This window comes from Chelmon rostratus, chromosome 13, assembly GCF_017976325.1.
Source record: "Chelmon rostratus isolate fCheRos1 chromosome 13, fCheRos1.pri, whole genome shotgun sequence".
NCBI classification, from domain to species: Eukaryota; Metazoa; Chordata; class Actinopteri; order Chaetodontiformes; family Chaetodontidae; genus Chelmon; species Chelmon rostratus.
This window is the reverse complement of record NC_055670.1, coordinates 19,869,329-19,896,982: the sequence shown is the minus strand read 5'-3', so window position 1 is coordinate 19,896,982 and position 27,654 is coordinate 19,869,329. Positions and strand designations below refer to the sequence as shown.

The window sequence follows — 27,654 nt, the reverse complement described above, 5'->3', positions numbered from 1 at the left end:
TTTACACACACACACACACACACACACACACACACACACACACACACACACACACACACACACAGAAAGAGAGAGAGAGAGAGAGAGAGAGAGAGAGAGAGAGAGAGAGGGAGAGAAAGAAAGATCAATCTCTTGCTCACACTCTGTCAAACCAATAATAATTCTATAAATGTTTAAAATCAGAATCAGAAACTCAGCACAGCTGTTAATAATAGCACTATTAATAATTAAGACTTCTGTTCCATTAATAATACGGTGAGATATTCCCTAAAATATATCAATGTCCACAGTAAAGGTATATATCCTTGTTATTAAAGGCCATAAATATTTACAAGCCTGGTTATAAGAGGTGCAATTTCTTATAGTCACACCCTTAAAATGTTTTTCTTGCTTGATTTTAATCAGTTTTGGGATCTTTAAGATGTCTAAAAGTGGGACTCCACAACTTCAGCCAGTGACATGTGATCATAGGTCATGTATTCTTAACATTAATTTTTATTGATATGTGAGAACTGTCAAACACAGTCCATTCAGGAAAAATATACTATGCGCATGTTCAAGTTCTTTGAAACATACTTCATTTATTTAAGCTTTAATGTCCACATTTAGTTTAATACCTTGAAAAGGATTTATTGGCCTAGTTCCCTTCAAGCTATACTTAATAGCAACATCAATAATTAAAAAAACACGCTGGTTGATGTGAATCCATTACCAACACATCCCTCTGATGATCTATTGGTATTTTCCTTCCATCAGAAAATGGAATAAGGGATGTTGACAAAGAAGAAGTGGACACTACAGAAAAGCGTGAAACAAGGAAAGAAAGAAAGAACAGGCCAAGCAAAGATTTCTTAGTGCTCTGTAACGGATGATTTTGAGCTGAAAGGTTTCATAAATCTGACCGAAAATGGCCAAAGGACGATGGTGTAGTCTGCCACACAAGCTGCAACACACACAGGGATGGCAAGCACACAGGTGATGTATGGTCTCCTCTTTGATGTGTCACAGGGGGAATATGCCATTCAGACTCTCAGCTCAGTCTGATTTATCGCATGCTGGCAAATGTGTGTGTATCAGGGTGTGTGTAAAAAAAAAAGAAGCTACAAAAAACTACAGGAGCCTGTTAAAAACCCTTGTGTTCAGATTGTCTACTGACGTCTCTTTCATCAGACTCCTGCACCGGGTCACATACTAAGTAACCTGCAAAAAAAGTTGTATACGATAACACGTAAAAGATAAACGTATATATATATAAATTCCAGGGTACAGACAAGTATAAAAATTAAGTAAATGTGGGCAGGCAGCAGGTGAGGACAAAAAACTAATTTCTTCCATAAATTAAGAATATTGATTTTGGTGGAGTATTTTTAACATCTAAATCAGCCAATATTATCAAACTTAATCAGACATCAGCATGTTTTTTTATTGTGAGAGCCCACGACACAACCTTTGAACACTAACTCAATGGGAAGCCAGTGGTGAATACCAAAATAGTGGACAATACATGGTCGAAGGGCAAGAGACTGTGAGAATAATGTCAGTGGCTTTGTTGCTTGTAAAAAGTGCCAAAAAGTATTAGCTTTTGATAGCCGTAAGCTAGGCACATCGTCCCAGAGGAAACACATGGACAGCTGCAGGAGCACATGTTCCAACTGCGCAAGTAAAAATAAGCCTGTGTGTAGCCTGTGTGTTTAATCACTGGCCTGGGGACTTATATTGACGGGTCGGGTCTAGATTTGACTTGGACATAATTGTGGGTGTTGGTTTTTTGGGAAAATCAACAAAGCTTGAAAAGATAAAGTGCAACTGATTTAGAAGCTTAACAGATGGTACACACTGTATATAAATGGCTCCTTCATTTTAAGGACGTTTGACTTTGCATCCTGCTGATGCTGATCAATGCAGCAAAAAACTGTTTTTTTAAGCTTTAAAATGTCAGAGTTACAGATGACTGGATTACCCTTTTCAATGCAACAGTAAATGAACATCGACTTCCTTTTAAAATGAGATGTGATAAAGCAGGAGCCTTCAAACCTTTTCAGCCGGTGACACAAACAGTATAATCACTTCAAATTCAATGCAACTAAAAAGAATTCATTTAATTAGTATTTTTTTTCACTATATGAACTCATTAAGGAACAGTGTCAACACAATAATTCCTTTATTATTTTTAGGCCAGAATCACCGTCAGGACACAAACCACAGTCGATAACCGCGTGGAAGCAGAACAGAAGAAATGTAGTTTAATATTGACTGAGGATGACGAGAGGGAGTTGTAGTCTTTTTCTATCCACATGTACACAAATGCTGGCGTGTGTGCGTGTGTGTGTTCTCCCCGGTGTCTAGTTGTAGAGTAGAGGATCGTTATCAGCTGTGTCTTACAAGGATCAACTAGATCACAACAACGGACACAGGTCAATGTATTATCTCACTGTCTCCCTGTATCTTGTATCTCCATTTCACTCACTCTCTCTCTCTCTCTCTCTCTCACACACACACACACACACGCACACACACACAGGATTACTTGCACGCAACAAAAACAACTTAATCAATGTTACTCTCCTGCATGTGTTGGCATGGATATGAGCTTTCTTTTCATTATATGTTTTATCATTTTGACATTTCTGTGATGTATACAATTTTCCTTTCACATTTTTCTTTACTGTGACTCATTTAGAGACGTAAATATTCACAATTCTGTCAGCCTTTCCCCACAATCCATTTTCCGTTTCGCTCACCTCCATTCATCCTTCTCTCACCTCGTTCTACCCTCCACAGTTTACGCAGGTAATCATCTCTGCTGTCATTTCCATCCCTACCTTGATACCATCCATCTCTCCTTCCCTCCCACTCCATCTTAATCTCTTCATCATCTGCTCATCTCCATCTCCTCCGCCCTGCCTCCCTCTCCCCTCTCTCCATATCTTTCTCGCCACTCTCTTCATCATCTTCTTCCTCCTAATCTCCCAAGCCTGTGCTAGGCTCTAATTAGCTGACGTCTCCACTAATGAAGTTTGACAACAAAAGATCACCGATGCTGGCAGGTGGGTCAGAGGGAATAAAAAGAGAAAGGGGCAAGAACGGAGAGAAAGAAGGAGTGTATGTGGAGTGTATGTGCTGTCAGTTGCTCTGGCACTCTCTTTTCCTCTGCAGGCTAACAGGAAGTGACACGTGTTTTTTAAATGCAGCTGACAGGATATGACACTGCTCCTTACATGGCACCGTCTAAGCACGGGGAGTAATTAGCGCTCTATCGACTGCCATGACATCAATCAGAGGAGCTGTCTAAATGCCCGCGTGTGCAAGAGAGACACTCACAGTGGCAGAGGAGGCTGGCATCCTATCGTCATGACAATCGCTGCGTATGTGTATGTGTGCGTGTATTGTGCAGATTGAAAATTGCCTGGCATAACATTATTTAGACAAGCCGTGTGTGTGTGTGTGTGTGTGTGTGTGTGACAGACAGAGAGAGGCAGTGCTACAGGTGGTAAACTGGCTGGCAAGAAATCGTGTAGGCAGGATGTCTGGCTCAACATTCCCTTTTGACTTTAACAGCCGTACTCGTGGCAGGAGGCCTATTTGCCTGATGTCTCTGCCAAGCACAATAGCTGTGGACGGCAACTGTCTAAAGCTGGATTAATACTTGACACAAGGGGTTACCTACAGCGTAGGTTTGGGTTTATATTTAAGTGGCTGACTGGTCACAGCAAAACCAGACAGACGTAGTGTACGACTGTTAATGTTGTCATCTATCTTTTTATTTAGTCTTATTCTGTGATTTTTTAAATAAAGTTTTTGTTGACTAAAAGTGTGGGCATTTTAGCCTTATCTTACTTTTAACCACAACCATAATCCATAACTACTTTTTGGAAATGAAAACTGTTGATTTCTGTCTCTTCAGTCATCTAGTCAATCGAGCCTAGCCAAAAAAAACATTTTTGTCATTTTAGTCACAAGGGATTTTATTTTATCATAATCTGATGAAAAACGCAGGTTGAATGATGAAGAATGTCTGAAAAGTGTCTCGTCTATTGGATGTAAAGTTAAAAATGACAACAGCAGGGCTTGGGAAAAAGAAACAGGGTGACATTTGGGACTATTTGCATGACTGTGACGCGTAACAGTTGATGTGAGATACTCACAGTCTCCTCTTTTTTTGTCAACGAAATTAAGTTTTCATTGTTTAAACAACAGTTTAGTTTAATCTTCTTCATTAACAATGTTGCATGTTGATATTGTCACAAGTGGAGTTTAATGACTTCTGTGCTGTCTTGTCATCGTCCTGTCTTAATCATGGAAAAAATATATTTAGTCATGGCTTTCGTTAACACTCCACTGTACATGATCACATCATGCGTTTCGTGTTATTTATATTTCCCACTGCAATTCTGGTTCAATTCTTTTATTCAATTTTTGATTAAGAACAATGAAAGGAATATTGATCTTGTCTAATTACTGAAGAGGAGACTACAGTGTTGCAATGGCCTGTTTACGTTCTTCATTCACTGTGATACAGTGAAACGATCACAGAAAACTGAAGCTATGCAGCAGATGATGGAGGCATTTCTTCAGTCTGTTTTATGTTGTCTTCAGCCTCAACAATCTCTACAAGAATCAGAAATTGGTGGGAGAAAACACAGGAAGCCACAGTATTTCTATACCCCTTTTAACGGTCCCTGTTCTCCACTCTCTTCCAAGTCCTCCTAATTAAATGACAAAATTGCTTGTTTGTCATTGCCTTTAAAATGATCAATAAAAATGTTTTCTGATTTTCATGCCCCATTTGGAAGGACAATATTGTTTGTCAGTGCCTTCCTAAACCACTTCTAAAATGATTCATGTGAGCATTTTTTTGGTCTACCAGCACAAGTTTAAAGGTCTGGGCAGATTTAGCAGGGTAAACAAAGATATACAGCTACGTCAGAGCCATTAAAGGATTATATTAGAGTGATAGACTGAAAAAGGAAGGAGGTCTCTCATATTCATCATTTTAAGGCTCCACAGAACAATGATATGGCTTTCTGAACAGTTATATCCATATATTTACTTTTGTCCCCACTGCTCTACCATCAGGCCATTCTACACTTGACTGATGAGCACAGCTTGACTAAGAATCTCCCTAATCACTCCAGAAGGTTTGAGAAGTCGCTCCTGCTGACCTTTACTTCACATGACCTCATCTCTCTATGCTCTGTCAAATTTCCTCTGCTTGTTAGACAAATATTTGCATGTGGACTCAGTCTGGGTAGCTTTATTAAGATGGATTTCACTGAACATCATTTACCTTTAACAGAATCATTTCATCCAACCTCAAGCGTGATAACTAACCCTAATCTTATCCAACTTTCTTCAGCAAAATTGAGGAGTTTTAATTTTTCTACTGACTTGCGGTGATGACTTCAAGGTTATAAGACCTGAAACCTGGAGGATTTATTCATACGACCATAATACATTAACTCTTGTGGATGTCATGCGTCATTTATGCTCACCTGTTCTCGACTGGATTCACTGTGCTTATACAGACTGCAATCTCAAACGAGTACATGGATGCAAAAACAAATAAACTAAACATATGTTTTGTCTGAGCTTTCTGCTAAAATATAATCTCACAAAAGAAAACATCCAGTAACCCTCTCACAAGTGGTGGAAGAGCAGAGCCGCACTTGCACAGGCACAGAAGCAACTAATGCACTGTACATGAAAATAAAAAAAAATAAAAAATGACCAGACCAAGCCTGAGATATACCATCTACACGCAAAACCACACAAATCAGAGAGTGCATGTTGCTTGGTTACAGGTAACCTCTACTGAAATTTCAACTGAATTCACTTCTCCATAGTCCCTCCTGTATGAAAAGGTTGATTGAGTACAGGAACAATAAATGTCTGTATAGATGGGAAAGATGTGCCAAGCTGATTCCACCCCTGAACATATACGCTGTTGTGCCTCAAAACTTTTAGTGCGCTCATGTGTTTGCGTGTGTCCTTTGAAGACGTACTGTGTGCGTGCTCCATGGCGGGAGGATGTCCTTTGCACGGAATTTATTTTTCATTGAGAACTACTTGTGCAAATACGAGCAGCGGAAATCATAAATGAGAGGAAGAGAGTGCAACAGGGCGAAGGGAGACTCAGAAAGGGTATATTGAAGGAAGGAGAGCAAGGGGGAGGAAGGGATGGAGCGGACGAGTGCCTCTTGAGAGCTTTTCCTTATTAGCCAGGCTGAATCACACGCTTTGAGTCCGGAAAACACACACTCTGGCTCTGTTCTCATCTGCTCTCCATCCCTTGCCCCCCTACCCCCCCCCCCCCACCTCTTCTCATTCCTCTCTTTTAGTCCTTTTCACATTCTCTACTCCCAGCATCTCAGTTCAGTTTAACCCTCACTTTTTTCTACTTTCCCATATCCTTTTCTCGGTCTAATTTGCCCTTTTAGCACTGGATACCCACTGACCCCCCCACTCCTCATTCTCCTTGCATGTCCTCACTCTGGCCGACTCGTTCGCCATCTCATCTGTTGAATTATCCCAAAACATCCACTTAGCCTCTCTTCCCCTCTGAATCCCTCGCTACCTCCTCTTTTCTCCTTTTCAATTCATGAGTTGATCCACTTTTCTCATTCCTGCAATTATTTGGGTCCACTCATGCCTCCTTTCATGCCAGAAAATTTAGATCCTCATATTCTCTCTTCCAAATCATCCTCTTCTCTTTCATTTTTTTTTGCTCTAAACATGCACTGACCCTCCACCATTTTCTTTAAAACTCTCCAGTATGCTCTTCTTCTCTTTTCATGTCTGCTTTCGCTACTCTTTCTAACCTTTATACTTCACTTTCCCTACTCTGTATCCCCCCCCTCTCTTTCTGCTTTTAGAAAGAAATTCATCTTTTCTTCAACACTTCCTCCTGCTCATTTGTTCCTGCAGCTCCAAACACTCATTCTGGCTCTTTCTCCATACATCTCTTCTGTTTCAGCCCTTCGCCGTTTTTCTTTCTTCAACTTCCCTTCCTTCCTTTATTCCTAATCCCACTTACCCATTTTACCTTCCTTCAGTTCAAAAACACTCCAAACTTCTCTCAAATCTGCACTGCTCCTTGAATACACTTGTTTTTTTCAGACTTTAAATTAGCTGAAAACTCCACATTTGATTTTCCATAATAATGCAGTTTCCATAATAGTGACAGTTTCTTCAGCATGTATTTAAAGTTGCCATTATAAATGATAAAACAGTTCTTTCTAAGAACCCTTAGAGCATACTGTGGATCTGCCACATCCATTTCTAAAACAAATACATGCCCACGGAACAGTTTTAAAGTTGAGATGAAAGAACAACTAGTTAGTAGTGAATATTATAGAAAGACTGTCTAGAGCAGTGGTCAGAGCTACCAGGGTTCCCATATTTTAACTTCTATCACATTTTTTGGAGGTTGGAACCAAGAAAAGAGAAAGGGTTGGCCATTTTGATTGGCTGTAATTTATAGACACTAGTTTGACCATTGATTGACAATAAAAACTTTTTATCTTCAAATCTAAAAATTAAAAACTTCCTCGGTGAGGATTCTTCAAGACAAAATCCTCTCAAATTGGGGTCTGTGGTTTAGTGTGCATCTATTGTGGGTGTTCCTGATGAAAAAGTACGGAAATGGTTTAGAAATCATCAGTGAGTAGGGATTGGGATGGGTTGTTTTAAGAAGCATTAACAAACAACCAAAGCTGCGGTTGTTGTGGACAGGACAGTCATTAATTGCATGTCACTTGTCAGAAAAATGGAAACGCTGTCTTGCATATCCGAAGGGCTGCAGATGTCACAAGGAGACATTAGGACTTGAATTAGATGCTCGTAGAATCGACTGAAACGTAAATGAAATCTTTAGAAATCCAGCCTGTGAGTTGCTGCTCCTGGCGCACCTATTTTTCAGTGCATTTTGTGACTTATATTACCTGTTTTAAAGCTTATTAGCACCAACAACATGTCACTACCTAAAGCTAGCAAAGACACATCCCCTAATACACACACACACCCACAGCCCCCACCCCACCATAAACTAATTACCTACAAGAAGAGAGTGAGGTGGAAAACAGCACTTGCACAGACCAACCAGGCACCCACTAAAAGCGAGAGAGAGAAGTGTGCAGAGAGAGAGAGAGAAGTGTGCAAGATAAAGGCAGTGAGTATGTATTACTGTGTGTGTGTGTGTGTGTGTGTGTGTGTGTGTGTGTGTGTGTGTGTGTGTGTGTGTAGCACTCATTGAGCTGAGAGAATGTCTGATTAATTAACATGGAGGAAAGAAAGCCTCTCGAGTGACCAGCCAAGCAATGCTAAAAGCTCATCTCTCCGGTATGAACTTCCTTCTATTCTTCATCTCTTTTTCATCATTCTGACTCTTTGGACACATTTTGGGAATGCATGTTGCCCCCCTTCATGCACTCTGTGGAGTAAGACAAGTGCGATCTGTATATGCATATGTTATATGTTAGATTATGTACAGTACATGCTGTATACTGTAAATCAATACATTTCAACATGTGTAGCTTTTAGTAGTGAAAAGAAGCCTAACCAGTCCACGCTACATCCGACATTGTGTCCCACACTTACTAGCATCTCACAGGAAGTCTGGTGGATTGCTATACAGAAGGAAAGACTATTACTGTATGATATAAAGCAGTCAGAGGACGGCTGCTCTTCCAGCACAAACAAAGCTAAAGTTTTCGGAGTTTCTCGCAATGGCAGATGGTGGGACAAGTGAAAGCCAACGGCAAAAAATCACTTCAAGCATGTTTATCCTCTTTAGTCAAGCAAACCCCAAAACAAACACAAATGGAGCAACACTAAGGAGGAGGAGGGGGGTGGAGCAGGAACTCTGTCTTTTCAATAAGTGGCGACAGTTTATTAGTGTTACCAATCCAGCAGACGGTTATTCATCATACTTTGGTCACACCAGTGGAAGGAGGAGCTATTGTCATCTTGACCACGGTCTTATTTGTTGATGACGTGTTGAAAAATGCTACACAAAACCCTTGTAAACTGTGAGCTGTGTTCATGAACTACTGCTATTCTGTGGAACGTGTAAGCCTGTCAAGTGTTTTTGTCCCTGCAAAGCAGGCGGGTCGAAAACATTTCTTACACTTTACTGCATAATACTGTGCAGTGCTTCATGACAAAATGATACCAGGGTTGAATCAACACCTGTCTGACACAGTCTGAAAACATACAACATTATAAGCAAAGACGTGTGCTGCACTGGATCGCACTAGTTCGTCATAAGTATTACTGCATTGTGCTATTCATGTCCTAAGGTTAGGAGGATTATGCTTTCTGTGCGTTTCATTTCTTTCCTACAAGCTTGACGTTATTTGCTCTCTACTTATCTTTCACTCATGTGCTACGGCACCTCTCCCTTTTCTCAAGCTCACTCCACTCTGGTCTCTCCAGGCTGATTGTTTTCTAATTGGTTGAGTGCCAGAGGTCGTGGTTGTTATGGTAACCTGCAAGGGGCACTTGGAAGGGTTAGGTGGTTGGGCGAGGGTGAGAGGGGGCACCCACTCAAGAAAACGGAGGGCAGCACTCATGCAAGGCTTGGGTAGTCACTTCAGAAAATGGACTGTGTGTGTTTGTGTGTGTGTGTGTGTGTATGTGTGTGTGTGTATGCGACGGTGGGCAAAGAATCCTGTTCTCCACTTGAAAATCTTATGAAGAGCTCTTTTGCTTGTCTCCTTTTTTTCTCCCACTGCAGTTCCTTTGCTACTTCCTTCCCTTTGTCAGCCACTCGGACCCTCCAATCTGTCCATCTGCGTACTGAGACAACATGCAGAGGAACTGCAGGAGGGTGGACACCAGGAGAATGATTATACGTCCGCACTACACTGACTAAATTTGAAAACACATATTTTCTCTTTCCAATTTAGTGCTCTATCCACACTTTTTGAACCCTGAAGACTTTTGAAAACAGTCCAGTGTGGTTAACGACAACAACATAAGCCAGTAAATACAGCCAGACGACCTTTTGTCGCCTTTAACCTTCTCTGTGATTACTTATTTTGAAATGTCAATACAGCCGATCACGCAGTAAAGGTGTTGTGTTTAAGCTTTATAAATAAACAACAGATGTATACATGAAGTAGAGATTGGATTGATATTTCAGGGTAGTAGCATGGAAATGAAAACAACCCACAAATGCTCGTGTAGACGCACGTTGTTTTCACATAGCATTTTCAAAATTAGGTGCCTTATTATGGACATCATCTTAAGTGAAGGATGATGACAGAGGAAATACTTCATTCTCACTTTCTGGAGAGGCAGGAAAATTAGAGAGAAAGTGATATCGTAGATTATTTAGGCCTGTGTGAGACAGTGTGAGTGTGTGTGTGCTTCCTTTCCAAAACACGAGGTTGCACGTTGCACGTGCACGAGGTTGTACGAGGTTGTGTGGTGTGTGTGTGTCTGTGGGTGTCTGTGTGTGTGTGCAATGGGTTTACTAAATGAGTCTGCATTAAACTCTGCCATGCGTAAGGCATTGAGCTGGCTGTGCCCTTTAGAATTAAAGGTGGTGGGCTGTCTGAGAGGCAGACAGTGTTATATATTATACTGTGCTGTGTGGTTAAATAACTGTCCTTCCATAATAGAGCTGTTTAAAGAAAACCACTGATAAAAAAAATAAATATATCTCTGGACACTTACAAACACACACATAAAAGCACACACGCAGACCTGTAAATCAACGTGTAATTGCCACACACTGCTGCCCCTGTCAGCTGTCCACAGAAACTGACATTGTGTTTGAGCTCCTGCAAAGACGACAAATCAGCTGTGTGCAGGTGAGACAGGTGAGCCAGCTAGCTTACATAAGGCTAACTGTGTTCATAGGAACACACAACTATAGCAGAAGGTGCATGTTCATCAAACCTCAGGTGTCTGTAGTTATGTGTAAGTATGTCCCCCCTGCACCACCCATGCACCCCACCCTTATCAATTAATGTGCTTTTATCTTCCTTATTATTTCAGAGGTCTCACAGCCTGTTCTGCCTCTGCTATGCAGTTCCTCGCCACTTTTAACAGACTCAAGCATTATGAGCAACAGCAGCAACTGACTGCACGTGTATCATAGCAGATATATTAAAAAAAGCTGTCTGCATTTATGAGCTTTTTTAGCATTTGGTTCACACTGAGTTCCAGCGTAAAATCACTATGGGGTCTTTTCAAATTACTGCAGGTACACCAGCACTTACAGAGCAGATTGCATGGGCGAGCAAAGGTAATAAAAAAAAGCATACTGCTGATACAGAGTCAGTTCCTCTGTGTGTTACTCATAGTTGATGACCAGAAATTAAAGGCATGTAGCACTACTGAAACAAAAAATAGCAGTATAATAAGACTAATAATTACTGATCAGGCGCAACTTGTTTCACCAGGAGTAAACAAAACAGGCAAAGTGAAAATAATTTAGGATGATGTTTACTGTTTTAAATTATTGTACTACTTACTTAAAGGTGCAGTGTAGGGTTTAGAGGGAGAAACGTTATATAATCAAAATTTTGTTTTCATTAGTGTATAATCACCTGAAAATAAGAGCTATTGTGCTTTAGTTAACTCAGAATGAGCTCTTCATATTTACAGAGGGGGTGGATCTTTTTTAGAGTCCACCATGTTGCACCACCATGTTTCTACAGCACACCTGTCAACCCTCCTGTTTTACCTGGATTCTGCCATATTTTCACTCCGTGCACCCTTGTAAGCCACCATGTAAGGTGTATGTGGACAGTGGTAAGGGTGCTGGTATGTCCCAGGACAGGGTACAGGACAATTTCCCTCATTTGACAGAAATGTTTCTACAGTAGCCCAGAACAGACAAACCAAACTCTGGCTCTAAAAAACTCCTCTGGCGTTTAGTGCCAGTTTCACAGCCACCGTCTCCACACACATGAAAGGGGAGGGGTGAGGGGACAGGTAGTGAATTGGTTGGATCTGCAACCTCACCACTAGATGCCACCAAATCCTACACACTGGTCGTGTAACTTGCATTAAGTGAAAAGTAGCAGGTAAATTTACTGCAAGCCTGAGGTGTTGTGTTTATTTTTCGAATTAAGACCCATTAAAAGTTAGTATTATTGCCACTAACTGAGCAAACTGGTTATTTCTAGCAGCGCTCACCGTTTCCAGGGGAGGGTACAAGGCAGACAGGGCAATGTAATTTCAGCCAATGGTGTTGTTCCATCCCTTCAATTATCATCACAATCAATCATCCTATATTATCAAGGACGAGGTCCTTGATAATATAGTCTGCATGCACACACAACTTTGTATATGTATGAGCTATATGTTGTTGGTGTTTATATTACTGCATTAATCTTATTTTGTCTGTGTTTGTGTGCGTCTGTGTGTATAAATCAGTGTGCTTTGCTGAGGTGCTGATGGAATGGAGTCCTAAGCGATTTTGTTTATCTCCGTCTCCCACATGCATACCACTGCTCCAGCCTCCCAGAGTCACGCAAAACACAGACTCCGCTGACACACTACCTTCTTTTTCTGGCACCATCGATAACTGTCAGCCAATGCCTGGACTTCCTGCTGTCTGCATCATCAGGTTTCAGGAAGTGATGATAAATGAATAGCGCTATCTGCCAGGACTGCTGTGGCCAAGAATATAGGTTTCTAAAATCAAGACATTCTTACACGTACTGTTCTTCTTTTAAGGAAGGGAAGAGATGGAAAAACTTCAGTAAATAATTATAGGATAACTTAAACTTATTGGCCACAAATTTGCAACAAAAAAGATCAAGTACACCTGGAAAAGTACACACTGGATCCATAAGACTTATATATAGCCATACATATAATCATCTAATTAATTATGAGTTTGTTGAATGAAGTAGTAGTACGTTATACTGATGATGAAAGAGTAGACTCAAGCTGGGACAAATTCATTTTATGTCACTCAGTTTAAGTATCATCTACTTATATTTCCTTGAAAACTGTGGCGTCTCACCCTTGACCCTTGTTCTGAAACTCAACTAAGGCTGCAACATTGCATTTAGCAATTTACTTTTTATAAAAATCTTAAAGAAGTCTACCCTAGAAGTCAAGGTCAAATGAGCCTTGACAGTATTTATGCAGGGCGGAAACAAACACAGTGTCAGAAAACATCTCTGTGAAGCCTGGAACTGTCCATCACACAGGTTTACTTCCTTGCATGAAGACACAGTACAGAAATAAGGTGGATGTGTGTCTGTGGGTGAGAATATCGGTAGTGGTAGATATATTCAGAAGTAAGTGAGCTGTGACTTGCATAATAAAGGTAAGGAGTAAGGATTGTGGAGCTGAGAGGAACACGTTGAGCCCTGCGGTGATTTTCTTTCTTTTCTTTTTTTTTGCTGGGATGCACACAACACAACACAACACAACACAACACAACACAACACAACACAACACACACACACACACACACACAAAATGTATGTCAGTGGGTATGTGAGTACACAAGTGCTCACACTGAAGCTCAAAGCAAGCACAAACAACCCAATCTTTCTTTTTTTGTCTGTCTCTAGCTCTCTGTTGCTCCCAAACACACACACACACGCAGGCTTGTGGCACATAAACCTGATTTAGACAGGTGAGGGGAAAAGAGAGCGAGAAATATGAAGCATCAGCAAGATAATATTGCCCTGTGCAACTGAAGATGGGAGAGGAAAGGCGCAGAGAGGAACCTGGGAGCGTCCCCCCAGCTAAGCTCCAGGAAGGGGGCCCAGGTTTATCCACAGGTCTCAAAAAGACAGATGAAACAATTAATGAAAGCTTTTATATGGTAAAATTTAATTTAAGACAAATTGCACAAATTCTGCCACTGTGCTGTCAAACACTAATAACTAGCGGTCAGAGAGGCTCATGGTGCCTTACCTGTCATTGCCAGTCGCAGACACAGGAGGAGATGTAGTTCCAGCTCCCCTTGGTTTATTGACCTTGGCATACAGCCTATCAAGGGGGTCATCATCAGGGTTGGCTACGGGGTTGTTACCATGACTTCCATGGCCTGGAAAGGCAGACGGGCCTTGGGGGGAAGGGGTGCGGGCATGGGCATGCTGAATTGTACTGTAGGGAGGTGACTGAGGCAGTGGTTGCGGCATTGAACTCATATTTCGGTCCCTGAAGGACTGTATACGGGCATAGTTGGGGTCTGCGTCATCATCCTCAACGTCTGGATATGCAGAGCCGCCGCCGCTGCCGCCACCTTGCTGATCTCTGGGCCGGTGCTCTCGCAGCTCAGGGTGCCCTGCCTCGATTCTGACAGGCAGATGGAGAGCCAATTAAGAAATCTTGAGATACTATTGAAACACTGATGATTTTGATGAGTGGGCTAATGATGAGTGAATTGCAAGAGCTACCGCAAAGAAATGTCTCTAAAGAAACCACACAAAAGCAAGGCATTGGTAAAGAGCTCAGGAATGATAAGCATGGAGTAGAGAGGGATAGAGAATGGAGAGAATGAGACGCAATAAAGGAAAGGAATGGCAGAGATGTAATGAAGTGGTTTCAATGAGTTCCACGAGAATGATAAATGAACACTCATCTGCAAGAAAGGAGGAAAACAAAAGATGGTTGCACATTTTTTCTCAATGAGAAAAGACAAGCAAACTGAATATACACACTATCTGAGTCTGTATGTCAGCAAATTTAAAGCACAGAAAATCAGAACCATTTAATCTCCAGAAAGCTCCCCACCTTTCCCTCTCATCTTTCATCCTCTCGAGCTCATGATCACTCAGAATGTCCGACTTCTGTCGCTGCAGAGCTGCTTTTGCCTCCTTCTTCTCTTCTTTTTTCTTCCCGAATCTGGACAGAGAGAGGCAGCGATGCAGACAGACGTCAGAAACAATTACAACATTTAGAGAAAAACGCAATATATTAACTCTGTATGGGGATTTCAACAGACTTCAGCAGGATGTGGTGCTGTGGAAACAGACGAGGAACAAACGCCACATTAACACATATGGCTGAAATTGTGGACATGCACAGAGACGTGGACGCATATACACACAATGTGTTATTCAGTGCGAGAGCTTCTGGCACGGCCTGTGACTCCGTGTCAAGACCAATAGACTCTAAGCACTCACTCACAAACAAACAAAAACAAAGGTAAATAACACTCAACCTCTCGCTTCAGCTTCTAAATGGCATGACTTTTAAAAGTGGTAATAGTAGATACTGATCCATGTGAGCAGCTGCCATAGCGCTCAGCCTGCACTGATGCTAACGCTAAACTTTTGCTACCGTAATAGTGAAGTGACATTAAAACATTAAAATGCTCCCAAAGTTTCACTGTTTTCTGCCCTCTCTGTCTCTTATTGTCATTCTTACAAGAAGTTTAACATACAATAAACAGGAAACATGTATTAAAATAGGCATAAATTATGTACTGTTTGTACAAACAAACGTGGAGTGGCTATACAGGGCTATAAGTATGTGGAGGCTAGTGTCATGCAGAGAACAATAAATAGAATATGAGCACTTCAAGAAATGAGATAAGAGGGAGGCTACGTGTAAAGCTATTGCTAAACACTGTGAGTTTGTACTCTATGGTGCCTAATCTAAATTAAAAGATGGCATACACGCAATTTAGAGGCCCGTTTTAAGTGGCCACATATCAATACTCAAACCGCACCAGTCAATACAGTTTGAGTGTGGTCAGCACCAACAGCACACTCAGCACTACTGGACACTAGACGGATCGTTACCTGGAGAAGACCATGAATCACACACACACACACACACACACAAATACACACACCTGACTGAAGCTCATAACTGAATGCGAACGAGCAATGATGGCTTCAGACTCTGAGGACACGCTGGCACGTGCTAGCGAATGAAATGAGAGGAACCTGTACGACATTTGGACAAATCATCAGTGTATGGAGATACACTGTGTGAAAGATGTAATAACTTGCAGTGAACGCTGGATTAAACCATATTGTTTTGTCCTTTTTCTTCTTATTTCAAGAACAGGACTTAAGGCAGCTGTTATGCTGACAAAGGTCTGATTGATGTTTAGTCATCAAGAGCCATTCAGAGGCATGCTCACATGCAAAAAGCTCTCTGCTCATTATACTTTACACCCCAGCAGCTACTACAGTGAGCTGGATATGGTTAATTGAGCCAGTCAAACCTGCTAAATAGTTAATATCTCGAACACGCAAACTGTGACCTTATAACACGCCTTATGTTTTATTTATCTAGTGAATTTATTGATGTATTATTCTTTTGTCTCCACTTCCGCTGCTGCTTTTGAAGTATCACTATACCTGCTTGTGCATTATTTAACATTCATGATCATCATATTGCAGTGTGTGATTTTGCACGTGACTATTTGTAGTTCAGCTTGTGCATTGCTGTAGTATTAAAAAAAAAAGAAGAAAAAGTTGAGTTGGCTGAATTAATATGTTTCTTTGAAATGCTTAATGTGGACTAGGGGGTAAAGAAACCTATTCACCGCCCACAGAGGGGGCTCAATGGGCAATGAAAGGCTATAACTGTGTCTGCATTAACACTGTGAGTGTGTATCTGCCTCACAGGGGACAGGCCTTGCTCTAATTACTGCTACCTACAGAGTTAGAGGCTTACCCTTTCCTTCAACTCTCTCTCTCTTCTCCTCACTTACCCCTCTTTCACCTCCATTCCTTTTTACATTTTCCTCCTTTTTTTTTTTTTACCTCAGCACTCTCCTTCTTTTCTCTCATTACCCTCATTTCAGTTTCTTTCTATCCATAGCTTACCTCGCCGTCACCCCTTCATCTTGCCCCTTGGTATCAAACACTTCTCTCACAGCACTTAACCTCTCCCATCCCCTCCTCTCCTCTCGTCTATGCTGTCATCCCTGTTTCCTCTCTCGCCACAGCTTTTCAACAGAAAATGAAAAGAGGAAAGAGAAGCAGGGGATAAGGCTGGGTTTCATACACGTTGTATTACTTGCAACTCAAATTATCTTAAAACCTAACCTTACACACTCATCACTGTCAAGTGAGCTTACAGAGAAGAGCCCATACGCAAAACACATATATTAAAAGGGATAACGTTGATGGGTGGAGACAGATAACACAAAACCTGACACGTGAGAGATGTATGACAGACAGCCTCAACTGTTTCCAAATGCCACTTCCAGGGCCTCTACTGGACTATAGGGACATTGGGTGCTTCTTAAAACCTTCTCTGTAAAATGTTATGAGAAATGAAGCAATCAAACACGTCATCGTGGAGAGGCCATAAGCTGCCTTTATTTATGAGGGGAAGGATGAGGCTCTTGACTAAACAACTGTACTTGTCCACCTGTCCACAATAAGATTAATGCAAGTGTTCGGCTTTTTAATTCTCCATACTGACCTCAGAGACTCTGCCCAACAGCAATATATGATGGTGTTGAACAAATGAAGGAACAGAGCTAGATACTGCAAAGTAACAAGGTACACAAAAAAGTGTTATTTCAACCACAGATCACTACATCCGCAGTGACAAAAAGAAGTAATAGAAACAATTTAGCCTCTAGATCATCTCCAGTCTGCTACCTTTAGAACATAATCACAAAAACAGGGAGTTAAAGTAGTTTACATAGTGGCACTGCTTTTAAAACCTGGTTAAAGGCACTGAAATGTGGAGTTTCACCCAATTTTGAGTGTTAAGTATTTTGAAGAACTACGGGGCATCAGCCAAAATACTGTATATAGCTTAAGATGCATCTATGCATTATGTGTTGTAAGGCTTCTGGACTGACTATATTTCTTCATTTTCCATCATTTGGCCATACCTTCCTTCCTTCTCTCCCTCCTTGCATCCCTGTGTTCATCTATGAAGGCGTTTTCTACATGAGGTCAAGTTTCATACTTGAGATGAATAGGGATGATTACAATAAACAAGCAACCATCTGTAACTTTGTTCAATGTACCAACATTTATCAGCAAATGGAAGAGACATGAAAAGTGAGGGAGGTATGGAGGGAAGAGGAAGATGTACTCAGATAATGGACACCCACTGCTTAATTAGGCCTACTCTCTCTCTCCAGTCCCTCTTGATATTATTATTACTGGGCTACAGTGGGAGGCAACATGCATGGATGCACTCATACACATACATACACATGGACAGAACTGAAGAGGATATAAAGCATAAGAGCATAATGGAGGCCATAGACATACAATAATTAAACAAGAAAGTGTGTGTGTGTGTGTGTTTTTCTTTCTATAATGAGTTACCAAAAAGTGGAAAATGGAAAGGCACATGTGACATGGAAGAAATAAAAAGGTTAGAAATCTGCATGCACACGTGCGTGCACACGTCAAGAACATGTTTCGACAAGTTGCGACATGATGGCTTGAGCACAATTTCACAAGCGATATCAGGGTAAGAACAGCTGATCAGCAGCCAGTTAGGATGAATAAATTACCTCTTGTTCTATCATTAGAGGGAACAGGACGACAACTCATACATATTCATGACCTAACACCACAATCTGTATGGAAAGTGTATGGCTACTCATTTGCATGTGTATGCAAGAAAGATTTCATCAGAAATATATGGACAGCTTTCTTAGAGCCTCCATCTGTGTAGGAAAAGGTAGGATGAAAAAAAAAATCATTCAATCACTCAATTCTGATGTCCGAATTCTTTGCGAATTATTGTTTCTCTTCATGGCTGATTTTATTGCGCTACCAAACAGTTGTAAGTAAACAATATGTACAACCACAAAATTTATTGCACATAATATATCCACATAATTCCAGTATCCTTGAACAAACTTTTAAATTCAGCTTCATTTAATAGTGCAAGTTAAAAAATGTCAAAAACGTTTCTGCATACGCCATCGCTGCACAAAGACTGAATGTGCCTGACTGCTGTGCCATGTTGTGTTTAGTTCAGTTTGCCAGACAGTTGTGGGCTATGACAAACCACAAGCTTGTTTGTCTTAAATAGGACTTTTCTTCTACTGCATCACACCGCATGCCCCTGACTGAACCGGTTAAACAGTTGACTTCAAAAAAGACCTTAAATTCTGAGGGAAAATTATATCTACTGTAGTTTAGAGACACTCTTCCTTCTATTGTGTTTAAAAGTGGCAAGATGTCGTCAGACACACAAGAAGAAAATTTTGAGCAAGCAGTGGTTATTAAGAAGACAATGCAAGGGAGCTTTTAATCTTTGCTGGAAAATAAAGACAGAGCTGGTTTTGTAATCTTCTCTCCAGTCGCGCTGCATCCCTGTCAGCCATTATTTGCAGCGTCTTTGTCATTAGCTTATTTAGGCTGCAACAATCTTGTACAGCTCACAGTTCAAGTAACTAATGGTAAGCTACTCTATTTAGCAGAAGTTTTCCAGTAATCTCTTTAACTGATTTCATCTTGTTATTTTGATTGGAAAATTGCTGAGATGACACATCATTTCTTTTTCATTCCCACAGCTCTACCAAGAGTTCCTCTCTGTCCAAGGTCCAAACAACAATATACAAACAACCAGAACAAATACACTGCTGGTCCAGTGAGTTTACCACTGATACTGGACGTTCGCGAGCTGTGTTGCTATGGATACGTGTACTATACATGTAACTATCTATTTGAAAGCATGGCAAACTGGCTAAACATCATCAAACAAGGACTTCACATGTCAAATCTGACCAAACATCTCCAAACAATCCCAAACAAGGACAGACAGCCATGACACCCCAAACAAACATCTGTGTTTGTTGGAGAATGTTTGACTGGTGTGCCATGGGCTTAAAAAACTGTGTGGTTACTCGACTTGACCAGAAAGCGCTAGAAAGGACTTACTGATGGCAGCCCAAGGATGAGAACAGAAGAACAGATGAAAATGGAATCCTAACTGCTGAAAGATTTATTTATTTTTCTGAGCCCCCATTGAATTTTTCTCTCCATGCTTAATACCCCAAACATGAACACTTTGGGAAGTTTTGTTCGTCACCCAAGACGACACCCAACCTCAACCCACAATTTAACCTGCATCATGCACTCACACGCACACACACAAACACACACACACAAAAAAAATGATGAACAGTGAGTGTTCAGGGGGGCTGTTCCACACTTGTGCTTCTGAATGGTCCATAAGGAGAAAAGCCACTGACAAATGAGCAGAAAACCAGTGCAAACATCTGTGACTCTCACTTCACCTATTCTTTCTATTCTTCTGCTCTTCTCTCGCTCCCTCCCTCTGCCACTCCATAGACACGCCTCCCTTTGCTATCATTGGCAAATGGATCCCTGAGGGAATGGATGATTGACAAGTGCGCTGCAATAACAAGCACTCACGCATGCACGCAAACATAGATACATGCAAGCAGACAGACACTGTGTTAGTTGCGCGCGCACACACACACACACACACACACACACACACACACACACACACACACAGATGATTGGCAGGCATGACATAAGTCCGTGACACTCCAATGACTTCCTGTCATGATGTTTGATTGGCAGCTGGTGGGCCTTTCCCCACTTTCAAGCATGTGCTGTCTAATTATGAAACAATGACAGGCAATGTTTGGTCAAAAGACAAGGCTTTTTCCTGCATAAAGAACTTGAAACAGCCTTCTTTCATAAATTTCGCATTGCATTTACCAAAACCTCACCATGTTGTTTCTCTGGTATGTTGCTGAAAAGCAGACATAGCTGATATGCTAGCTAATCAAAGAGCTATGAAATGCACCAGATGCTTATCTGGGAACAGTGTTTAAGCTATGTGAAAACCCTGGACCGACAGTAGTCTCTTGTAGGCTATATGAAAAGCACATACCTCTGGCTATTTAGTTTTTCCTTATTTAACTTTTTCTGGAATTAATATTTTTTAATTATCAGTTGACTTGATTTCTTATGTCCACTTGCTGCTAAATGGTGCTGCTTATACTGTTTAAATGCTGCAAGCCTTATTATGATGATAATTGTTGTTCTTTGAATTAAGGGAAGAAAAAAATCCTAGCTATTTAGCAATGGCCAGTAAGAGCACCACATTGTTGAGATGGGCTAACAATCACAATGAAGGAGCACTTTAAGTCTAACAGAGGCGCCACATTACGATCAACTGGAGAGAGAAAGAAGGAAAAAGTTGCACATATGGAGGAGAGTGTAATTAAAGGCATCAATGAGAGGTAAAAAAAAAAAAAGGGAGCAGACTTCATGCCCAAAGAGGGGGATGGTGGTCTGATTTTAAGTCTTTTGCTTTTTCCTGTTCACACTCTTTGAGTTTTAAGTTTTGCTACAGTGAACATACCTTCTGAAAAACATTTTGTGACGAATGTAGATTATTCAGCCAATAGCAAACATACACGCACATGCAAAAACACGCACGCATAGCAACGAAGGCCAGATAGAGGTGAGTACAGCAATGCGCAATTACAACCAAACAGGCAACCATGCATTCATTATCATAGATTCTCATAAATTCACACCATTTTCAGTCTGAAAATGAACAGCATGCACACGTACACAAATCAACAATCACAAAAACATGATGCACTGGCAACAGCAGCACCAGGCCCTCTCTGGATCTGGTAGATCTTGTACATTCCCAGTCTCACGTAATAGATTTCCATATTTTCATTTGTACAGGCTGTTTCTCTCCCTCCTTCTCTCTTTCACAACCACACACACACACACACACACCCTCACTCACACACACGCACGCACAAACGTGCGCACAGCTTGGGGAACCACCACGCAATATGAATGTTCATAGGGTGCCAAATTTGATGTTAGTATGAACTTTAATGGTTTGAGCAGGAAGAAAGAATCCACAGATCAGAGAAGAACCACAAAGGGTCACACAACTGCAGGACAATTTGGAAATGCACACGCACAGACACACAAACACACAGACACACACACACACACACAGACACACAAACACACACACACACACACACACAGCGTCCGAGGAAAATTTACAGCAACCTTGTGCCAACTGACTGACTGTGTGACCAATCTTGTTTTATCGGCACATGAATATTCATGATGGTGGGATGGTTACCACCGTGCACTTACTTACACACACACACACACACACACACACACACACAAAGATGATTGGCATATCTGATTGGCAGGTGGCAGCAGTTGTGATGACAGAGCCAGCTGTCCGCTTTAAAGGGCATTTCAAACAAATATCCAGAGTCTGATTTTAACGTCTGGGTTAACAACGTGAATGAAACATTACAGTAATTACATTAAAGCTTTCTACACCTCTATTCATTAATGTGAAGAAGTTGTAATCCAGGCATTTTGGTAATTACAGTTTAATTTGAAAAAAAAAATAGTGAACTGAGTTCTACATTACATTAAGAGATAAATTTACTCTTGGAACATGATAGCAATAATATAAAAGTGCAGCTTTGCAGATGATGCGTGGATGGAAACATAAAGCAGTATTTGGTAAAGAGATCTTGTCTGTCAAATATATGAACCAGCCAATGATAAACATTCACATTTACTACTGCAAAACCAGAGTAAGGTTGAGTATCTCATACCACCTCTCCTCCAGACCATTAGGCCAATCAAAGCTGGCCTTAGATGAATGTGACAAATCAGCAGCTCAGCCTAGATGGAACTGCACTGAATAGCACCAATTTGCCTTCTCAGTCTACCACCATTATATGCAATCAAATGCAGATAGGGAGTTGGAACTGGAGGGAGCAGACTGAGAGGAAAAATTGGAATGATGGGAAGATTACGGGTGGAGGGAGGTTTCAGAAATATGGCAAGAAAGAGGGGAAGGAGAGAAAAGGTGAAATTATCGCTGGGCTCTAATCAAGGCCCTCTTACCGCGATGAGAGATGGGTGCAGTGGAAAGGTCAATTTATCCTTGGGTGGTATTATATGGTTTCTTTAGGCACTTAAGGCAAGACGAGATGGGGTATTGGTGGTTAGACGAAAGGATGGATGGAGGGCTGGATGCATAGAGAGAAGCAGATTTAACGATGTTCTCAGACTGCGCTGCACAGGCTGTCGAGACCATTATCAAAAGGAACAGTGGAAGAGAGCTGGATGAAGTCCGAAAGAAGGGATTGGGCGCAACCTTCCCTGACGTCTGAAGCACTTAGAACATTGGTAAGATGGTAAGAGAGCGCGAGGGGGTGACAAAGGTGGGAAAAAAAACCCCTATCTTTAGGTGTGTCATGGATTAACTTGGAGCTGTAAAAGAGAGAGGACCATGGGAAAGACAGAGGCGGAGAAGGAATGATGGAGATCCTCAGGTGTGTAATCTGTGAATTTGTAGGAATATATTACATTGTGCCAGCAATGATCCATTGGTTATACGTATCTTGCACATTCGTCCATATTAACAGCTAAAAAACATAAAATGACAAGACCACAGAGAGCAAGAACGGGTCAAAATCCACACCAGAACAGTATGAATCTATGATTGTGTTTCACTGTCATGAGGGATTTTGCCTTCTCATATTTCTTATTACAAAACAAGCATAATTTTGGCATAATAAAATGATAATAAAATGCATCTAAAGCTCAGAGGCACAGAGTATCTGTACTGTATCTGTGAATTATGTTGAAATAAGTAATAATGGTGAAAAACACTGCAGTGTTTGTTGACTTTACAACTTATTTTGCTGTTGGAGGCTTAATGACCATAGAGAGCACAAGGGACGCTAACTCCCGCTCCTCATAGTGAATTAACTGACACATTTTCATATCATTATGATCACCTCATGTTAGTATAGAGTGAATTCGGCTTACGTTTTATAATATCCAACAGTGTACGAGCACTGAGCGACAGAACGTTAAGGTGGGATTCTGACATTCATTCATTCAGGCACATACTTGGCAGCAACTTTGTAAATACATGGAGAGACTGTTAGTCAGGTTGTGCAAGGTTTTTTTTTTTTTTTTTTTTTTTTATCTCTTCTGTCCTGGCACATCCTGAAGGAATTTATAGAAGAGGTTTTTGAGGAGAATCTCCTCAACAACTTCATGCTGGCTCCTTCAGGACACATTTAAATTCATTAGAGTGATCTTAGAAGATGCATATTTCACTTTTTGTGTGTTTCAGCTGCTCCAGCATTTATGTTAACCTGCAGCATTCAATTCAGACTTGTGTCATGTTGAAAGTGACAAGGAAATGTTACAGGGTCCAAAATACTTGGATTACAGTCGTGGTTTCCATGTAAACGTGGCCAGGGAATTTATTCAGACATGAGACAAACATGTTAAACTGCTGTCAGATTAATGTTAATAGCTGTATGTCATATGGCAAGAAATTTATTTGAAAAAGGATCAACAACAAAGTCTGTGGAAACACTTCAGATGGAACAAAATCCACAGACCTTGCTATCGAAGGTATTCACTATTATTTTTATCAATTGAAGACAACAGTTTTAATTTAACATACTGCTAATGAGGTCTATGCCAGTCTTTTAAGATTTGTGTGAACTGGCCCTTTATCAAGCTTTAACTACAGGGGTCTCTTTTTCCTTTGGACTTGAAGAAGTGCATTATAAGCTAAATATTATGTGAAAAATAAGGACTGCAAAGGCCATTTAATGAAACTCAAAGTTGTATACTGTGCAATGATGGGTTGAAATGGCTAAAGGGCTTGCACAGCAGGAGGAACTGAAAAAGATGGAGGCTGATACTTAAGCAGGCAGGTTGGTCTGACATTGAGCTAAAACTACAAAAAAATAATGAGTGGATAAAGAATGAAGGAACATGCTGTACAATAGACATTCCATACCTATTTCCATCCATTCTCCTATCAAGGTATTAAGAGGCATTTACACACTCAACTGCATGACAAAGACAGCTTTTAAACACCATAAAAGGAATATTTCTGCTTACCATAAGAACGTCTCTTTCTCATGACTAAATGCTATAGCTATGAGAGAGAGAAAGCACACTCAAGTTAGGAAAACAAGGTGGAAAAGAGGTGAAGAAAAAGGTGGAGACTTTCAAAGAAAGCACTGAACCTGGTCAGTGAAGTAAAATTAGTATATATTAGTCTAATTGCCTAATATTTCACTTTAAATAACATGCAATTCTGAGATTTAATCATGGTGATAAAATCTGGAAGTGTTTTTCTATGTTCTGGTTCACACAGATTGCTTTTGTGAGTGTATTTTGAAAGGCTGAGCCTGTATTTTGCAGATCAAATTGCACGCAAGTGTTTTTCTTAGGATCTGTATCTATAAAACGGTCATGTGAAATCCCTTTCCAGCGACAGACATGGTGAAAAAACCTGACGGTAGGTGGGCATTAAGGTAGAAAGTATTTACATTGAAACACTTTGCCCCATTCACGCTGTGTGTCTACCTATGCCCCATTCACACTGGTAGACACAGTGTTTAAGTTAATCACATAAAATAGTTCCAACAGATAATTTTCCACACCTCTTAAGGAAACTGGGGCACTGCTCTTAGAGTGGTCTTTGTGTGCCTGTGAGCATGTGATAGTGTTTCATGAGGGGAAAAAAGGACCTCAGTGTTCATGTTTATCTGATATAGTATGAATGCATGAGGTGTGCAGAGATTGTGCTAAATCATGTGCCCCTGTTGTCAGAAAAAATGTATTTCTACTTGTGGTTTACGAGCTCCGTTAATCTGATTTTCTGACATTAAATTAAGACATGATTTTTGTAAAATTATTGCAGTGACACAAACTGTGACCTCATGACCTCAGGTTATCTAACTAGTCTGAAAATTAAGACTATATGAAACTATATATTGTACAAAAAAGAGGAATATGTGTTAAATTACTCTCAAACACACACTTACATCCTAATCTCAAAAAGACACATGCTGGGTAAAAGTGATTTCACCTGGTACTGCATCAGTAGCTCACACACACAAAAAGGCATATGACCACAAATACATGCACCAATGGTAAATGGACAGCACTACAGCGTTTTCCATCTGAAGCACCCCGCGGTTCGTGCACACACTCTCGGCGTAGAAATCGGGAACAGTTTAGGGTTCAGTATCTTGCCCGGGGACATTTCGACATGCAGTCTGCAACCACCGACCTTCTGATTAGTGGACGACCCGCTCTAATTCCTGAACCACAGCAAATCAGAGCCGACCGAGATTAAAAAACAAAAACTTCTCTCTCACACACACACACACACAGTTACTAACCTCAGCAGGCCAAAGCCTATTTTCTTGCTCTTCTTCTCCGACTCCTCAGGCTCCTCTGCTTTCTTTTTCTCTTTTCCTTTTCCCTTGTTCTTTTCCTTCTTCTTTGTTTTCGCTTTCTTTTTCTTTTCTTTTTTGCCTTTCTCCTCTATCCGATCCCCCGCTCCCTGGCGGGATGAACTACTTGCAGGGGTGTCCCGGCCCGAACTCGGCTCTGAACCATCATCTGTAGGGAACACAAGAAGAAAAGGAGAAAGGTGGGAATTGGAGTTATTGCGTGGAAAAGGGATAACAGAGCAGAAAAAGTTTTAAAAGAAAATAATTGCATTTGGCTGTTTTCGTTTCCATCATTTTGTTAGATTTAAATCGATTAAACCCTGTGGTGACACAAAGAGACTCAAGCTGATCAACAGCTATAGCTAGAAGCCTGACATTAAGCTGAGGTAACAAACTCTTTAAGATAGGATTACCAATGAGATGCTTTATGGAAGTGATAAAGCCAGACGACGAAAGACTTATCACTGAAACCCTGATTAAACATCAAGAAACTTAAGCAGCTTGTTTGCAGTCACGTGATGTTAAATTCAGATGAAGAGCAGGAAGTGAAAACAGCAATAGATGAGATGGTGGAATGTTTTTACTGTGCTAGTTTAGATGAAATTACAAAAGAAAGGTGTAAACAGAAAATCAGAACATATGTTGAAGTTGAAGTTCATGTCATTGTGTTGCCATGTGTTCACCAGGTAACAACCATTTTTATCACAGACCATCAAATGACAGTGATGAGTAATGATAGCAGCATTTACCATGTTGCCATGTTAACTGTGGGCTTAATCAACGGCTAATATTTAACACTCCAAAACATCCCAGGAATAGCTTCTATTCATTCATTTAGCAGACACTTGTCCAAAGTAAACCCCTTTTTGGCCGGTTTGATGCAAATGAGGACATCAGATTATTTATGATAATTTATCATCATTTAGTATTTACATAATGCTGAGTCTTCGGTAGTGGCAAGAATCTGTGTCCTTCTAAACTTCAAGCTAACATAAAGAAGAAGTCAGTTCTGCAAAGAGTCCAGTGCACACACTGCATAAGCATGGAGTTTAGGCATTAAGCTAATGCTCCTGAATGACTCATTATAGCAGTAACACCAACTAACATTTGCAAAATCCAATACAGTGAAGCCCACATATCAGGTCATCAAACAAAGCACATACAAACAAAGCCTGCACAAAAGTGTACATACCCATAAATGAACAGCCCACATACACAGAGGAACATGATGCCAAACCTTCTCTACTCCACATCTCCATGGCAGATTTATTAACTTTACAGTGAATTAATCAACTCTTAGAAATAAGAAAGCAGAAATGTTCAAAGCAAAAACTGTGATGCCTCATTACTTCTTCGACAGACTGGAGGCCTGGCCTTGAATTTCAAGTACCTCACACACGTGAACACACACACACACACACACACGTGAATACACACATAATACTTGTCAGATTTTTATGAGATAACTA

The 27,654-nt window shown here is 40.8% G+C and overlaps 1 protein-coding gene across 3 annotated transcripts in view; it reads right to left on the bottom strand.

The window, feature by feature from the left end:
- The window catches only part of pard3bb (par-3 family cell polarity regulator beta b), a 205,779-nt gene that overhangs the window by 60,697 nt on the left and 117,428 nt on the right, over nt 1-27,654 (bottom strand). For all 3 annotated transcript variants that reach the window (XM_041950832.1, XM_041950834.1, XM_041950833.1), the window contains 3 exons: nt 26,132-26,354; nt 14,713-14,823; nt 13,891-14,274 (listed from right to left, as the gene is read on the bottom strand). In XM_041950832.1, the coding sequence (XP_041806766.1) occupies nt 13,891-14,274; nt 14,713-14,823; nt 26,132-26,354 (718 nt within the window). The remainder of the gene's footprint in view (nt 1-13,890; nt 14,275-14,712; nt 14,824-26,131; nt 26,355-27,654) is intronic.